The sequence below is a fragment of the Brachypodium distachyon genome, chromosome 2 (assembly GCF_000005505.3).
Source record: "Brachypodium distachyon strain Bd21 chromosome 2, Brachypodium_distachyon_v3.0, whole genome shotgun sequence".
Taxonomy (NCBI): Eukaryota; Viridiplantae; Streptophyta; class Magnoliopsida; order Poales; family Poaceae; genus Brachypodium; species Brachypodium distachyon.
The window spans coordinates 22191304-22209697 of NC_016132.3; the positions used below are offsets into that span (position 1 = coordinate 22191304).

Here is an 18394-nt window from a genome sequence, read left to right on the forward strand (position 1 = left end):
TGGAGATGGTTCAGATTTTCTAAACTGAACCGACCTATACTTGTGTGACTATATATACAGCCGCCCGTCCCTCTGATCGAAAAAACACAACCGCGCTAGGGTTTTGCCTGTCTCTCGCTTTTGCGCCGTCGTCGTAGTCTACTCCATCCCGAGCGCCGACGTGCACCAGCGATCGGGAGAGCAGGTCTCCGGAACCTTTCGCCTTTGCGATCCTGTACGGGAGAGGGCGAATAAGGTTTTTGGGAAGCGCTCCGCGGGATTGCTCACTTCCCTGCAGTCACGGGTCGTCTGCCTTCTCGATCCGGCTGGTGCACGACGTGCCGCCGTCTTCTTCGTCAACAAATTCGTCAAGCGAACGTAACAGCAACGACTTCTTCTCTCCCGCAGCAATATGTACATTGTGATTCGATCTGTTGTTTAGTTATGATCTGCGAGTTCATATTGTTGTTTATTGGGCTGTTTAATACTTCTAGTATTTTGAAGATGCGTCTGCTAGTTGCTACTGTCGTCATGATCTATATTCTGAAATTATTTTATTCTCCAAATTGATTAATTATCCAACAGTTAGTTCGGTGCTGGAAACTGTTCGACGGTCGTGGCAGCAAACTGCGGCGGATCAGTACTTCTCCTGCGTGTGCCAGTTTAACTCTCCCTGCAAGGATCGTTTTTATAGTGTGCGTGTTGTTAGGTACGCCCTGCAAGAAACCGACCTATACCTGTGTTAGCTATTCAGCAGAAAGGCAAGCTGACATGTATTTTGTAGCTACATGCCTACACCCAAACTGTGGCAACACGTCGACTCAATCCTTTGCACGAGATAAGCTCTTCCAGCAGACCAGCAAGTTGCGAGGCTTCACCGTGGAACAACTTCCTAGTTCCTACCGCAGACTTTCTATTCCTGCCGCCATAGCTTTCGCCGGAGATGCTCCCCGGGCATCCAATCCTCCCAGTTCCCCCCCTCTTTCTCGTTCAGTACATTATCGAGGATCCCAACCGCTGACTCCCTTTACGTATCATTTTCGTTGCTGTCGGGTTCATTCCATCTACTTGCCCAGGCGAGTAGCCTCCGAGAGCCGGCTCCCGTCCCGTCCATGTCTTGCCGAGACCGCCTACGAGCAAAAACGCGGTGTTTTCTTCCGATTTGACTCACTTCAGGCCACTTTTGGCACGGGCGATCCGCAACGCGGTCGGCTTGGACACGACCGAGTCCTTCAAGTTTGAGCGATTCTCATTTTGTCACAGTGCCAAGGTAGTGTATAGCTCAACGTCTCTGACTGAGTACTTGGAAATTTGGACGAGTTGACATAAGCACAAAACCCAATTAATACTCGTAGTTTACTTTCTTCTTCTGCACAACAAGTCGGCAGGCACAGACGTTCTGTCCCGTGGTCTCGGCAGCTTATCATTTCGTTGACTCACGAAGATGCAAGGTTGACAATTTTCCTTAGTTTTGTACTGTACTTTTGTTGCTATCAATTAATTTGACGCATTTGACATTTTGACCACTAAATCGAACGCACAACATGCATGCAATGCACAGTACATGCAAACTGTATGTTGCTCTTTTTAGTTCCTGCGCCCACAGCTGGCTACTGGTTGGTCGACAGAACAGTAGTCGTTACAAATTTTCGACTATGTGTTCTCTCTTCTCTCCATATACTAGTCTTTGTTCTCTTTTCTTTCCTATTGGATATACATTACACTCTCTTCTCATTCTTGGTACCAGTGGACAGGTCTTTTACTTCTCCATGCTGCAAGCAATTACATGTCACATCATCATATCTCCTCTCTTCTCCACATAGTACTAGAAACTGCTTAGTAAGCATTTATTGGAGATAACCTTAGAACGTTATTTGGGTGTAACTGTGAAGCAACATGCACAGATATCAGCGCGTTCTCGCCATTGGCAACAACTTGGCCTTACATGGTCTCAGAGAAAAGAAAACGAGCAGCAAAATCATTAAAAAAGTGTATGAACATGTCAAAATAAATCACACAGGTAAGTGACAATGTCCTCTAAGTTCCTCTATAGTTTCAGTGAAAACAGAGTTTCTAAGAAAAAATGGTACTAAAAAACTAACATCTATGAACTAAATTTTCCTGTTTTTTAGCTAAAAGTGTAAAATTTATTTTTTATACACTAAATTCCACAAGTACACATTTTCAGAATTTGTTGACATTTTAAAAAAAAATCAGCCAAGGGCACGCGGTCCTAGTGGGCATGCGAGTTTCCTGGGGTCTCGTCTATGTCTGTCATACCATTTGTTACACTAGCGGTTAGGGGTGGGCGTAAAAAACCGAAACCGAATTAGCCGAAACCGAATTAACCGATAATAATTTCGGTTGCTGAGTGTGATTAACCGAATTTAATTCGGTGAATTCGGTTATTAACCTCGGTTAACCGAATAAACCAAATTAATGATAAATAGTCGAAAACATACGTCGTTACGCACCTATATCTATTTTATTATATATTTTGTATGAAGTGTTTCTGAACTTTGGTGTACATTCAAGGCTACGCGACCTTTGGTTATGTCAAAGTTTCTTTGTTTGAGACTTCAAGCCATATATATGTTGGAAGTTCTGATAAAATTTATGACTCGATGTTGTCTATTTCCCTGTCAGTTCATAAGTTCGGTTATATCGGTTTAAACCGAAACCGATCCGAAACTTATGGTTAACCGAATTCTCGGTTAGCTGAAAAACCGAGCATATTTCGGTTGACATTTCTCGTTAACCGAATTTCTGAAAAACCGAACCGACTTCTCGGTTAAAACCGAACACCCACCCCTACTAGCAGTTCTACAATACTACCACGGCCTCTTGAATATTAGGGGTTCTAAAAATCATGTTACATTTCCCTATCTTTGATTTATATTTATAAAGGTATATTAATTTTTAATTTTGTACAATGATTTTTACAGATTTTTCACGGAAAAGATTGTTTTCACTTGATGCACCGCCTTTCAGATGGTTTTCACTTCTAAACATGGTCTTCAGGAAGTTTGCACATTTTGCAACTTATATGTGGTTTCCACATGATATTTTCCCCATGACTTACAAGTACTTATCTGGTGAAAACCATCTTTATAGTGGGAAGTGGGCGGAAACCATTATAAAAATGAGAAAAACAAAAAAATTGCGTATGTTAGGAAAGTGTTGTTTCAGATGTGTGTAAAATTATAAGTCCAAACTCAATCTCGTTGTAGCAGTGAAGAAACAAATTCAACACGAATAGTGGTTCTGCACTATTTGACAATATTCACTTGTATATTTCTCTCTTTTATTCCTTCGGAACGTAATTGAGTTTTGACTTTAAATTTTGCGTGTCTGTGGAACATCACATCGCAACATATGATTTTTTTTTTGGAATCTATTTGAAACTTCTAAACATGATTTTTACGAAATTTGCACTGTAAGGATAGTTTTCATCTGATATTTTCTCTATGACTTACATACAGAAATTTGATTTAAATTTCCACCGTAAGGGTGGTGTGCTAATTAGGTGGCTAAGATTTGCAAAAAGAAATTAAAACAACTGAAAATTAGCGAAGCTACACGAGTTGATAAAATTGAGCCAAGAATAGATAAGAAAATGTATTGGAGTTTGGTCGGACCCGACCCAATAAGACCAAAGTAGTTCCCAACGAAAAGGGAAGCTGCACCTTTCTCATCTCTCATAGCATGTTAGTTTTGACCGAGGACAGCTTTACTCGATTCTTTATCCGAGTCGAGCCACCGAAGCTAGTACCAAACTCGACCTAAACTCGTAACCAGAATACCAGATACACACCACCTAATCAAGTCCTAAATAATTGCGTCCTTCTAGAGGATTAGGATGGTATATATGCAACTACAGCTCAGAAAGCTTAAAAAAAGTTAGCTTATCAGCCGGTGGTTGTTCCGCTTGCCGCAGCTTTGGGTCGGGCACTCTGCTCTTCAATTCAGGTTCGCGCAGCTTTAGGTGGGGTGGAATTGATAAAGCTGGTTCAGGCAGTATTTACTTGTTGCTCGAACTGAATGTACGTGCTTCAACTTTGTGAGAATCAGGATTAGTTTGTGGTCGTTGAAAGAAAGCAATGGTGGAATAAAAAACAGTACGTTGGTAAAGTTTATTAAAAAAAAATACTCTTTCCAATCCCAGCAGGAATCTAAGCTCATTTCCACCTATCATGCCAAAAAAAGTTAATCAGATAAGAATGGCTCATCTTAATTCCACGCGGAACCCCCAGCGAGCTTCAGTGGAAATTGGAAGCTTCTTGTCTTGCACCGTTTTGAGAAATTCAGTCATGGCTTTGAGAAAAAAAAAAGGCGTTTTTTGTTGTTGGATAGTACTTGTAGTACAAAAGGGGGTTTTCGCTCCATGGACCATGATATGCTCTTGCCTGCCAGTCAATGGCCCTCTGTCTTTCCATCCATCCAATCCAGGAGGGTACCAACTTCTACCAATCTTTAGCTCTTAAAAGACGAGCATCCATCCAACCGTAACCGCACCTTGCAGCGACGTCCGCGATCTGATTTAAAATCCTTGGCAGAAGAAGAAAGTAAACCGTAGCTACCTACCAAAACCGCCCACAAGTATCATCAGTATGGCACTAAACACGGGGGCTCCACCGCCGCAACCGCACCGCACAAACCACCACCCAACCCGACCCACCCGACCCACCCGACCCGTCAAACTCACTACATGCCGCCGAGTCAATGGGGAGGGAGTACCTAGCACGCGCGCCATATATACCGCTCCGCCGCCTCGGCTCTGCTCTGCTCTGCCCGTGTTCAAGAAGAACAAAACAGAGGAGGAGCTGAGCTGATCTGCGCTACTACTAGCTAGGTAGAGCCGGAAAAGGGCCATATGGGGCGGTCGCCGTGCTGCGAGAAGGAGCACACGAATAAGGGGGCGTGGACCAAGGAGGAGGACCAGCGGCTGATCGCGTACATCAGGGCCCACGGGGAAGGGTGCTGGCGGTCGCTGCCCAAGGCGGCCGGCTTGCTCCGCTGCGGCAAGAGCTGCCGCCTCCGCTGGATGAACTACCTCAGGCCCGACCTCAAGCGCGGCAACTTCTCCGACCACGAGGACGAGCTCATCATCCGCCTTCACGGCCTCCTCGGCAACAAGTAAGCAGTTGCTCACCGGATCCACATAATACAACCGTTGCTCGTCTCTCAACTTGCTGACGATCGAGGGGATTAATTGTTCGATTCGATGTTGAACTTGAAGGTGGTCTCTGATCGCGGGGCAGCTGCCGGGCAGGACGGACAACGAGATCAAGAACTACTGGAACACGCACATCAAGCGCAAATTACTCTCCCGCGGCATGAACCCGCGGACGCACCGCCCGCTCACGACGCCCACCACGGCGCCGCTGCAGCCCGCGGCGATGCTCGCCCTCGCGAGGCCGCCGCAGGCCGAGTCTTCCTCCGACGGCGGAAGCAGCGGCACGGGGGAGCCGCCGCGGTGCCCCGACCTCAACCTCGACCTGTCCGTCGGCCCGCCGGCGGCGGACACCGAGTCGACGACGACCTCGCAGGTCTGCCTCTGCTACCACCTCGGCTTCCGCGGCGGCGAGGCGTGCAGCTGCCGCCTGCATCAGGCCGATGACGACACCTCATCGGGGTTTAGATATTTCAGGCCCTTGGAACAAGGCCAGTACATATGAGACGACGATGACATGGCCAAAGACTCTCTCTCTCCCACAGCAATTTGTAAGACGGGGAATTTTTTTCCAGTGGAGTAAAAGAAATCTAATCTGTTCATATATCGTCTTTTCCCTTCGCCCGAAATTCATGTTCCATTTCTATTATTGGTTGGTGCTATTCGGTTAAAGGAAGGGATAATGTGAGTACGTGACAAAGGTTGGTGTGGAGAGGGTATTATTGTTTCTGGCATCCGATTCTGGCGTTCCTTTCAGTTTTGGTCATGTGGATATTGTGCAAAGACCGTCATGTGGTGTGTTTTTTGGTTGGTACTGCTAGTCTATGTTTGCACTCCACGAATTCTTGGAGCTATTTCAAATAGCAGGTAGTTAGGCACTGTGCAGAGGAACTCGTATGGGCAAACTATCCTATAAGGTTCTATTTCCAGGTTTGGTACCGTTGAAACCGCGTCATCTCTTTTTTGTTTTCACAGAAGAGTAAGCAAAATGTCAGTAGGTGAGGGAATCATCCGACATCTTTCAGTGTGAGCAGATGAGTGGTGAAAGCAGCTGGCAAGGAGGAAGAAGGGGAAGGGGGAGAAGGAAGAAAGAGAAGAAGGAAAACAAGGGAAAGGATGCATCCGACCCCAACAACGATGGTCGCCGGGAGGTTGATGGCGCTAGCAGGTAATGAGCTCTTCCCTGAGCTTAAGAGAAAGGCTTCATCAGGACGCAACGATGCCCTGGCTTGACGCCCGTCAGATCGAGGATGAAGTGTGTGAAGATGGGGATGGCAGCGATGCAGCATCAAGTTCAAGAGGGGGTGGGGTGTGTGGACGAGAGAGAGAGAGGCCTGTGAGTAAGGAAACAGGGTGCGGACAATGTGCCCTGGTCTTACTGTGTTTGCAAATAAACTTCTTTCCGAGAGGTGCAAATGGATTTTCTATAAGAATTCAAACAAATCATTTCATAGAATTTAGTGTGCAAGCTAGTAAGAGATTGTTTTCAAAACAAGTTCACCAAATCTGATTTTGTATGTAGTGGAGGTGAGTGAGAAATTGAGTAAGCATTTGTCCTGCGTTTAGTAGGCTGTGATCGGATTTAAGGCCATGCTATAGGCTATGGCTCGTCTTTTTTGTTTCACTTTGCTAGGCTCCAAAATTTGCCAAATTCTGCATCTTGTTCAACCACACACACTTGCGTGTTCAAAGTTCTCAAGTCGCACATTTCTTCTATTGTGTGCCAAATATATAAGTGTGGTTATCAAGCCTTGTCCTTTACATTTCCCGCAAAAGAAAAGGAACAACCCTAGGTGTCGGTTGTTTGACATTTTCATCTCATTCATCATCTTCCTTACCATCCAATCTATTTAAAAAGTTAAATCTCGTCAATCCAACCGCTACAACGTCAAACTCTTGTATGTGATATTTTCTTGAACTTTTGTAATATCCTTACAATATCAATCTATTAAAAATGCACAAAAACCTTCCAACGTCGTAGGAGCCATGCCCATGCAAAACATTGTGCCTATGCAATCAATGGCGGATCCACCAATATGGCAAGCTATGGCTTGAGCCACACCTAAACACATTTTGCATAGTATGTATGTGTATTTGTGTATACATTAATCAATTTAGATAGTATTTGTTGATTCTGCTACACCTGATTTTTCTTTCTACGTCCGCTACTGTATGCAATAAAACCGCAGTTCTTGCAACGACAAATAAAATATAGGCAGCAAGATTGATTGCACCATGAAAACAACCCCTTGTAGCACACTTAGAATTGTTGCAAGGTACTGCTCATGTGTGCAGCAAATGAAAGACATGTTTGCAGCGTGCTAAAACAACTGATGCGACATCTAAAATATCTGGATAAACTGACCTCCCATCATCAATACTGAAGGTGTGGACTATCGCTGGTTTGAATTTGAGCCCCAACGGCAGATGGAAAACTAGTTGATCGGTCGATTTGGATTGTTTCCCAGAAAAACGTTAGCCTTCACAAATGACATCCGAATATACTCACTTCACGTCATAAACTGAACAGGAATGCGAAGGTTCCTTGTGGTGGAACCAGCCCACTCAGGTTCAAGTCTCAGACTTGATATGGGTGCTCGCATTTCACTAGATTTATTCCAGAATTTAACCAGCGTTGTACTTTCAGTGGGAGTGACGTACCCATCAACTACGAGTCATCTGTAGTGATTTCGTCAATTTCAAGATGATCTGTCGGTGGCCCAGTCTCTCGAAGGTGCTCATAGAGATAAGGTATGCGTGCATATGTTCATAGGTGTGATGTGAGTGATTGTGTCGAACTGTGTTTTCTAAAAAAAACTGAACAGGAACAGTAATCCAAGCCACCAAGTGGCCGGGTCAAACGCAATCGCTTCCTTCCTTCGGTGTAAAAGTGAGCGCACAACTGGTTACGACCAGTCATACGTGCCGTTAAAACGCTAACCTAGCTAGTAGTACCATTTACTGTAGCTGTACTAAGGAGGTTGACTGTAAAATATCGGCTACAATTGGTCTGCTGAAGTGCTGCTGCTAAAATCTCTCTATATAAAAATGATGTTGCTATGTTTGCTGGTGCCTCTCGTTTGGCCTAGAAAGGTGACAAAGTGAAGCTTCCATAGGATAACTTTTACTTTTAGTACAGTAAAGTACATTACACACCGTCTCACCGTCTGACTCTTAGCTAGAGCAAAACACCGCCCTACCCCTAATGAACCACCATGCTGTCGGCAGATGACGACTACGTCGTGAATATTATTGCATCAGAGTCAACTCCATTTTCTGAGCCAGAACAGGGGTGGAGAATTTAGGATGTTCCTATCCAACTATGAAACGCGCCCATTCCAAATCATTTGAGGCACTAGCCTGATAACAACCCTCTCTCGTACAGGAAGATGTGGGCGACTATTCACAAAACATGCATTGGATTTAAAGACCCTCATCAAGCCTCCAAGGTTCGAGTAGTCTCGATATATGTATACTAGCAAAAGACCCGTGCGTTGATACGGAACTACGGAAAATTGTATCAGAACGTCAAATCAAATGTTGATGTGTTTCATGTGCACATATGTATATAACGATTATGATATGTTTATTTTCTAGGCTATACTCTAGTCTCTTTCTCTTTTGCACATATCTTATTTCTTTATCTCGTGTAAAGAGAAAGCGACACATGCTCAACTCTTTTGCTCTCTACCTCCAGGTTATCACTGTTCTCACATACACCACACTTGAAAAGTCATGTGTGAGCGTTTTTTTTAACTTTTTTACCGAATTCATGAAGTGATTCTCAATATGATCATGAATAATGAAGAACATGTAGCCATGATAACGTTTATCACTTCCATCCGTCCAAACCGCTCAACCTTCCGTGTGGTGATGATTTAAACAGCAAGCATCGGTATATCGATCAAGACAGCAAGCAGCAACAGCCAACATATAAAGCAAGCGGCAATATAAATCAGCCTTCTTGCTCTCCTATTACTCCTACTCCCTACTTTATTTTTCAAATCACTTCTTCCAATTTCTCTCGTTCTCTCTCTGACTATCCTCTCCATCCATCCTGAGTGCAAACTCCTCCTCTCCCCGTCCCGATTCATTCCGTCACCGAACATTGCGCGGCCGCCCGCTTGTGCGCACCGCCTCCGCCCATAGATTCCCGCCGCCCGTCCGTTCCCACGTGTCGCCTGCTCCCACTTGCTGCCCGATACGCCTGTGCGCCCTCTCGCAGTCTTGTCCGCCCGTTCACCGCACCCGCACGCCGCCCACACATCACGTCCGGCCACTGGTTGCCGCGCGCCACTGCCCGTCGGGAGGGCCACCGATGGCTCGCGCCGATGCAGTCCCTGCTGCCTTGCGCGAGGCCACCGCCATCCCGGTCTCAGGCTCATCCCATCGCCGTCCAAGTCCCGCGGGGAGCCATAGGCACACACGAGCCGGTGGAGGCGGCGGTCGGGGCCCGCGACGGAGCCGCGGGTCCGCAGCCGCCTTCCGCACACGGACGCCGCCGACGCGCACCATGAGCGGCGGCGGGCGCTGGCGAGATCCAAAGGGCGGTGGCGAGATCCGGATCGGGTGGGGGTGAGATTCGTAGGAGAGGAGGAGCAATAAGTGATCTGTTGTTGTTTTTTTTTTAGGCGGTACGTGTTTTTTCTGCGCTTGAGAACCGCGGGAGCTGGGGTTAAAAGGCACGTGGGGACAGCGGTGGCAAATTCGTAATTTTGGTGAAGTGACGTACCGCGACGCCAGTATCATCACCACCAACTCCAAATTAATATATTGGTATAGAGAGGATATTGCGATGACAGTGAAGTTCGCGTGCACCGTTCCTTCCCTGGCCGTCTTTCCATTGCCAAGTGCATGCATGCCCCCACAATGTGGTCGTGGAAGGATCACGACATGGAGTATGGTCACATACTCGCATGTGCAGGTGCATGTACTTTCAATGCTAACTTTTTCTTTGTGTGTGTTTTATCCCAAAAGGAGAGGGCGTGGACGTATGTAAGGTCTAATTCTCCATGTTCCAAATGGAGTATCATTTCAACGGGTATAATGATAAAATTAGGAGTACGTCGCCAAAGTAGAAGATATTGTGGCCTTGACAAATCGTGCTAGGAGTCAACTTCGTGGCCTAATCCATAATCAAACCAAAACGTACTTTGTTGTTCTCCCCAAAAGAAAAGTATTTCGGTTGGGTTACTAGCAGGTTTACGTTGCTTCCGGTTCCTTGGGATGCCAACAAAAAAATTATGAAATAACTTTAGGACAAGTCTGTTGACCAAGTTCATTACACCTATAAATACAGAAGTATCGTGTTTTGAACATGAGATAACTTTTTTAGTTCTGTGTGTTCTTAGATTATAATCCATAGTTCACGTTTAGGACGTGAGCCGGTTGGTCGCGGTAGATGTTTGTGTCGGACTAATTAAAGTTTTCTTGCGCTGGTCTTTACCTAAGGCTGATCATATGTGACGTACTGTTTACACACAAGTTCACTTACTGAATTGACCAATCGGTTATTGTATCGTGCGACCAAGTTAGTATGTAGAATTTATGAGATAATTCGATTGACATTCGGTTTAATGTTTAGATGGCGATCTAATGTTTTCTGTACTTTGTAGGGATGTAAGTTTGTAATGAAAGTAAAAAACTAGAGGTCATGTGTTGGTATGTCGAGCTATAATTCTTCACGTATCCATTGATAACTCACTCTAGTAAATTTAGAGAATATAGATTATGACAAATGAAACTGAGCTTAGTACATAATATTCCGATGACTTGTGAACAAAATTATAATTGAAGGATTGTAATATATTGTTCGTGTAACGTTCACGATAAAAATAATATTGGCTTACCATTAAACTTTTAGGGGCACGTGCTACAGGTGACTATTACTCACTCCTTTCCGCTATATAGTGCTCATCTCCAAATACTAAAATCAGGCCTTCTGTCCTCCCACAAACTCCCATCTCAAACCACCGGTGCATGTTTTGATGACTTTTTAGCCAGCCAATGCATAAAGAAGAGGAGTGGTTAATACATAGATTGAATGCTTGGTATAACACTTTGTTAGACTTCTCCTTTGTACTCAAAGATATTAAAGTTTGTCTTAAGTTAAAGATATTAAAAAATTTCTGATTTTTTTGGAAAATGTAACAAGAGTTATGACACTAAATCAGTATCATTAGATTAGTTTTGAAATGTAGTTTCATAATATACTAATTTGATGTCATATGTGTTGATATTCTTTTCAACAAATCTGCCAAACTTAGAAAAGTTTGACTTAGGACAAAATCTAGAAAGAGTAAAATACATCACTAGTCCATGAACTCGGCAAAAATAAACACTTTAGTCCACGAACTCAAAAAACGCACACTTGAACCCCTAAACTGGGACTACTGTGTCACTTTAGTTCAAAAACGGTCCGGCAAGGCTTAAACACGCCACGTGGCTGCCATGTCGGCTTCGACGACCCCTTCACCGGCGTCTTCTCATCAAAATTGAGCGTTGTGTACTTGATAGCAACCTTAGGCGAGACGGCGACGGCAACGACGTGGTTCTCAGGGCCCCAGGATCCCTGTCTGGGCGCGGTCGCCTTGCCCCTAGCGGGCGGCTCGGGCATGGTGATTTTGCCAAAAAAAACCTAAGAAAACCGGGTAGCAGCCCGCGGTCCTAGCCGAGGCCGGCGTGGCGTGTTTAAGCCTCGCTGAACTGATTTTGGAATAAAGTGACACAGTAGTCCCAGTTTAAGCGCTTAAGTGTGCGTTTTCCGAGTTTGTGGACAAAAGTGTTCATTTTTGCCGAGTTCATGCACTGGTGGTGTATTTTACTCTATATTTTGGATAAATACAAATTGTGATGCATCCCCTTGTTACCTTTTATGGCGCTTTTAATATAGGGAATCTAACCAGTAGCAGGCCGCTAGCAAGGCACCGGGCCAACGTTCCGTTCCATTTCATGTCGATTCTCAAACGCACACACATAATATAGGTTGGATCAATCGCGTACGCATTATTTATTCGTCCTTGGGTTAGCTGAGAACAATAACTCCAATTCATGATGTCGAAGTGGAAGGAAGGAATCTGGACGGAACGGCCGGTATGAATCTGAAGGGTGAAGGCGGTAGCCAGAGGTTGGTACACTACTACAAAAACAGCTATCAGTAACGGTCAAAAAAGTATAACAGTAACGGGCAGGCCGCCCGCCACTAACCTCCTGCCAGTAATGTGGTGTTCATCAGTGACGGTCCCACACAAACGCCCGCCACTGATGCATTTTGGCAAAATTAACAAAACGACCGGCCCAGGGGCCGGCGGGTGCTGGCGGCGCCCCAAACCCATCCTCGGAGACCGGAGGCGGCCGTGACCAGAGGCGAAGCCCGCGCGTGGTCCTCCTGGCCGGGATGGTCACGACGTCGTCCCCCACCAACCCCTTCACCTGCAGAATGTTTTCCCCATCACCGTCAGTCAGATGCAGGTGAGAGAGAGAGAGAGGACAAGAGACGGACCAGGCAGGGCTAATGGCTGGCCTTCATCGTGGCGGTGGCGGCGCCCGGAATCGGCGGGGACGAGCCGGGGCGTGCGACGGGATTAGGAGGAGGCGGAGCCGGGGCGGCCGTCCATGGCGGCGGCGGTGGCCGGTAAGCCGTGGCGGTGTCGGGGTTGAGGGAGGCCGCGGGGCCGACAGAGGATGAGCTCGGGGGAGATGGAGTTGGAGGGGGGGCTTGGGCGCAGGGGAGATGAAGTTGGAGGATGGGCCTTCGTGTGGGAGAGAAGAAGGGAGCAAAGGGAGTTCGTGGGAGAGAAGAATAGGGGAGCACAGAGAGTTCGTGGGAGAGAAGAAGGGTGGTTGCAGGGCTGAGGGAGAATGGAGAGAAGAGGTGGGGTACTTTATACCAACCCCTTAACTCTAAAATATGCTAGGCCGGCACAGGTATCCAGGGGCCATCAGTGGCGGGCACAAATGTTGTGCCCGCCACTGTTGTTTGTATCAGTGAATTTTGCACGTTTTTACATTGGACCATTACTGACGGACTCCCGTGCCCGTTAGTGATGATGGATCATCAGTGACGGTCCTTGCTCACCCGTACTGATGAGATGTCATCAGTGATGGGCGTGACACGCCCGTCAATGATAAAGGGTCATCAGTGGCGGGTCTTTCCCGCCCATGACCCGTCACATATGTTGTGTTTTGTAGCAGTGGTAGCTAACCGGTTTGTACCTACTCCGTAACCGAAACGGACACCCGTCTGCCACTTCACTAGCTCGAAAACAAACGTGATCCCCGTGCTTTCGTGCGCTCGATGGATGTACAGGCTGACGAGACCAATATTGTTTCAGGTCATCGCTTCCGTGAGTAGGCGCCACGTCGGCTGAGCTGCAACGGAAAACGCTCGTCAGAAAGGCAGTTAGGCGGCTCTCTTTCCTTCGGTGGATATACCATCTGACTGAACTCCATCACACAAAAGGCTCAACGAAAAGGTGGTTAGGCAACTCCCAATCGGGCGTCTCCATTAATTCGATCTCAACGCATATCTTTCATCCGGATATCGGAGCCCACAAAAAGGCATCTAGAAGGATTCTTATCGTGTCATTTTTTGCAGGGTTAAGTAAGTTGGGTGGGTGCAACGGTGAAGGAAAGAACGAGGCGAGTGCTCTACTTCTGTAACACAATAATTAGAGAGGCCCATTTTGTTTGGCCTGGATATCCATCCTCTCTCACCTACCTAGCTATCCTACATTTATCCAGACGAGCGCCTGAAAGAAGCACGGCCAATCGGCCATTGCTGCATCCATATCTCTCAGAGCATGTGACCACACTTGAGTCTTGACCACCTTCGGCGAAGATGCAAACATTATTTATTTCCAACTAGAATTGTGAACTGGTTATGGCAAGCAGAGCAGAATGTTGGCTGGATAGATGTAAAGGGGTTAGGTGCAACCAGAATTCTGGTAGAGATGTCCTTGGTGGTGGACACAAAGGCTGGAGCCAAGCGAACCTGCAGATATATCTCAATCGATCTTTCCGTATCCATGCATCCCGTGGGAATGGCGTGAATCGCTCTGCCAAACAACCCAAATGGAGAGGTGTTATTCCTCGAGGGGCAATTATATATGGCTGGTAGTACCCAAGGCCCGCAAGTGTGCTGGATTGAACAAACGATGATCGATCTGTTAAAACATTATGGCCAACAAGTTTGTTGAACTCAAAGACAAAAGTAGTATACTAGGCTACTAGCAACGTAATCATGGCTTTGTTTTGTTGCATTGACTTGCTGCGCTTAATTAGATTATGCTGTAACGGAATGGTGCATGATGCAGAGACGATGCTATGTCTAACGTTCGCAAGACATGTTTGAGACAGTTGCGAGAGCAAAAAGCGATGCGTGTGAGATCATGTCAGGGCAAAGACGAGCAGCATCGAATCGAACGGCGAAGTCACCATGCATTTTCACCCCAGTTATTAATCAGTTGAGGTCGCGTAACATTCCTGCCCGCACAAGCCGCGCGCACTCGCGCTTGCAGGTCAGGTAGTCAGCTGTCCGGATGGCAATTGGTATCCGAAATCCGATTACCCGACGGGTCTAGATCCGATTAGACGCGGGTCTGAGGAAAAAATAAAACCAACGGGTTTGTAAATGGGAAAATCTCGGACCCGTCGGGTCTGACAGGTTCGGGTCTGGTAGTACCCTACCCGAACCTGGAAATCCGGTTCGGAATACAGGCCCAATACAATGAGTTAATAAAAGTCGCCCAACCCAATGCACAATCTGGCCCAATCCACCAAAAAACCCTAACTGGCTGACTCCCATCCGGATTCCCGATCCAGCCTCGGTCCTCCTCCCCCCCCCCCCCCCCCATCGTTTCTTCTCTCTCGCGCCGGCGGTAGTCTCCACCCGACCACCCCTCCACTCTCCCACCGTCGTGATCTGCTATTTTGCTTCACGATCCTCTTCTCCGTGAGATGGTTCAGCCCGACAACTCTAGACATGTATCTCCCCGTGAGATGGTTCACGTCGAGGACGCACGTGACCATAGACCAACGCGCCCCGAACAGCGGCGGCGGGTCGATCCGGAAGCAGTTCGACTAGCTGCCATCGTCCTCGTAGTTCTCCAGCACCTAGAGGACCATGGCGTTCGGGGTATTGGGACTGCGCCGCCACCGTCGCTGATCTCCTCGGCTGCACGCTTGCGCCGCTGACCAACCCCTCCTCATCTGCTCTCATGCGCCCCACCAAGTTGGCCATGCGTATTCTCCCTCCTCTCCTCGCCGGCGCCAGGCGGCCTCGCACCCTCTTCCTCCTCCCCTCGCCTGCGCACGGCGCCCTCTTCCCCATCCCTCCGTCGACACGAGCCACCCATGGAGAAGCCAACAGGGCATCTCATTCGGGTCAGGTAAACCCACGTGTCCGCAAGACCCGTACCAAGTCCGAGTCTAGTAAATTTTTAAACCCGGTGCCGGGTCCGGGTCCGGTGCAGGTGGCCGGTTCTGGTATGGTCGGACCCAGCTCCGAACCCGGCAGGTGCCGACCATAGTCAGGTGTGGACACATCGCATCCTTTCTTGCATCAGTTGCATGCACGTTTGTTTTCCGGCCCTGTGTAATCTTATTGGTCAGATTAAATAGTTCTTAGTAATTTTTTAGTCGGCTTGAAAATAGCAAAATCGAAGAGGAAAAAACAAGAACGAAACCAGTGTATCAAATGGAGATGGGTCGTGGTGAAGCCACACGGCCACATCCAGTGACTCGGCCCTTTTGTTTCTGAGAACCCAAGCTAACTCAGCCTGGTAGACCTAGCCTGCGAAGCGTATGGTTTACCAATACCCAGGCTTCCGCAGCAAGCCCAGGCCCACCCCGACTTTGGGCCGCGCGGAAACCCCGGTCCTGGCCAGAATCACCAGGAAGCCACACGTGAGTACGTGACACGACCTGGCCAGAATCACCAGCAAGAAAAGAATGCAAGATCGCCGCCGATCGCATGCTTGTCCCTATACGCCGTGGGGAAGCGCGGCGGAAGACGAAGAAAAATCCTATCGCCAGGCGGGGACGCACGCACACGCCCCTGCTGCTGCTTCCAAAGTGACGACGAGGAGTACTCCAGGTCGGCAGGTCCCGGTTGCACTGCACGGGGAAGCCGCGCTTCTCTAGGATGCCGTTACTTACACTCGAAGCATATGCTGCAGCGCCAAACTTTTTTCTTTTTCCCGCCGAGTTCCCGATCCTCCTACGCGGCGGAAGCCATGTGACCAGCTTCCAGGGACACGTAGATCTGCCTCGACATCATCGCACATGACAGAAACACCCCTCCGTCGATTTTTTTTAAACATAGTAATTACTGGTTTCTTGATCGAGATCATGCCTAGAGAGGACCAGTTTACCACTCCGTAGTAGTAATAAGATGTCGGTCGCGGGCCCTTGGACTGTGACGGAGACCACAGCATGGTTCAAACCGGGTCTTGATTGCGTCCTTTGTTTTAACCCGGCGCTGGTCCCGCTCGCCTTTAAACTAGTATTTCCTGCGCGCCCACGCACATGGCACATCCCATTCCCAACCCATGCATGCATGCGACCGAGCGCGCGCGCATGATGCCATGGGAGCCGCGAGGAGATCAAACACACACCATGACCATGTGCGCCCCTCCCCGGAATCGCTGTGAGATGTTTTGCACTTGGTGTTCTCTCCTCACTGACTCGGTGTTCTCCAGGTCGTCTCCACCACCACCAACTTCTCTCTCTCTGGCGTCCGGACTCTGGACCGGCCATCCGTGTCTTACTCGCTGTGCGTTTTCCGTTTGCCAGTGTGGCACATTGCCAATCCTTCCACCCTCAACGTGGACGATGCGGTTTTCTTTTCTACCGTGCGCCGCGCTGCGCTACCAACTTGCGAAGAAAAGGGAAGACAGGTAGGGGTGAGGGAGAGCCCTTTTATCGCATCCATGGTCCATTCATTGGTCCTAAACCTGTCGTGTCCCGTGTCTAGAGAAGAGGAGAAATGCTCAAAAGGGTTGCATTTGAATCTGACGTAGTATGCTAAATCCTCCTTCCGAAAATGGGCACTACACGGCTGGCTGACTCACCACCGCTTGGAGCTATGCCCCGAGAGGAGAAAACGTTCTCGCCAACTTTCGCAGGAACACAACAGGGAGGGCGGCCGCTTTATTTTATTCGGAAAAAGAAAAGGCACGCTTTTGCAAAAAGCTAACATCAAATGTCTGGCACAGTTGTTGCTTGTTTGGCGTAGTACTCGCAGAAACAGTGTGGCTGCACATGGAAGCGGCAAAGGAAACACAAACTAGTCAGCCGGGAAAGGGGAAAACTAATAAGCAGAGGCAGTGCACTGATGTCTGAAATGACAAGCAATACTAATACGAGTAATTAAAATGGAATTAAGTTATGCGTACGGTGGAATGTTTGAAACGCAAAGAACCAACGGGTCACGTCCGAACCGCACGGATGAACGAAGGCGTGAAGCTATCAACAAACAGAAATTTCGCGGAAAATGACAGGGACCGAGTTCAACGCCCGTCCGTTCCATGCCAACAACCCCCGTATCTTAGGTTCGCGACATGTGAGATCGTCTGCGGTACTCATCTTTGTTGCTGCAAACCCGCAACAAATGGAGGCTCGTGAGAACGGCGACCAACAATTCCCAAACATCAGGATTCAGGATTTCGGTGCGTTGGAGAAGAAGACTCATTCGTGAACGGCCCACGTGGTTGTCCTTCAGTTCGTAGGAACCATAATTCGTGGTACGAAAGGTTCCATCCGGAATGGCGAATTCTCAATCAACTTGCCGGATAGCCGGAAGTTGGATGGGGTAGCCAGCTGGGTAGGGTTGGTAGAGAGAGACCACGCAATGCTCTTCCGACCGAGTAAAAAGAAAGTGCAACAGCGGCACGCTCGCGTTGCCGGGGGGCCAAAGCCGCAAGAAGACAGCAGTACTACTCGGGAGTGGGAGCGCACCGCGAATTCCCGATGGATCACACAGAGGATCCGACGCGCCGAGCTGTCCACCACATCGCCGCCTGCTGCAGACCTAGGCGCCTTCCTCGGCCCCACGTTTTCTCCGCCCCGACCCCACCCACCTCCCCACTACACCAGCATTTGTCACGACGTGCACGCTTCTCTAACTTCGCTGACACGGAGGCCCTTTTGTTTACGGGCACACATGTCATGGAAGGATGTGTTTTCTTGCGAGCTTGGAGTCGCTACAGTACATCTTTTTCTTTTAAGTACATACGGCAAGAG

At 48.0% G+C, this 18394-nt stretch overlaps 1 protein-coding gene across 1 annotated transcript; it reads left to right on the forward strand.

Moving 5' to 3' along the window:
• The first annotated feature begins 4733 nt into the window (after positions 1 to 4733).
• LOC100842957 (myb-related protein Zm38) lies at positions 4734 to 5889 on the forward strand. The gene is made up of 2 exons (XM_003568346.4): positions 4734 to 5115; positions 5219 to 5889. Exons 1-2 carry the CDS (start codon positions 4853 to 4855, stop codon positions 5655 to 5657), a joined length of 702 nt encoding a protein of 233 aa, XP_003568394.1. The 5' UTR covers positions 4734 to 4852; the 3' UTR covers positions 5658 to 5889.
• Positions 5890 to 18394: the final 12505 nt, after the last annotated feature.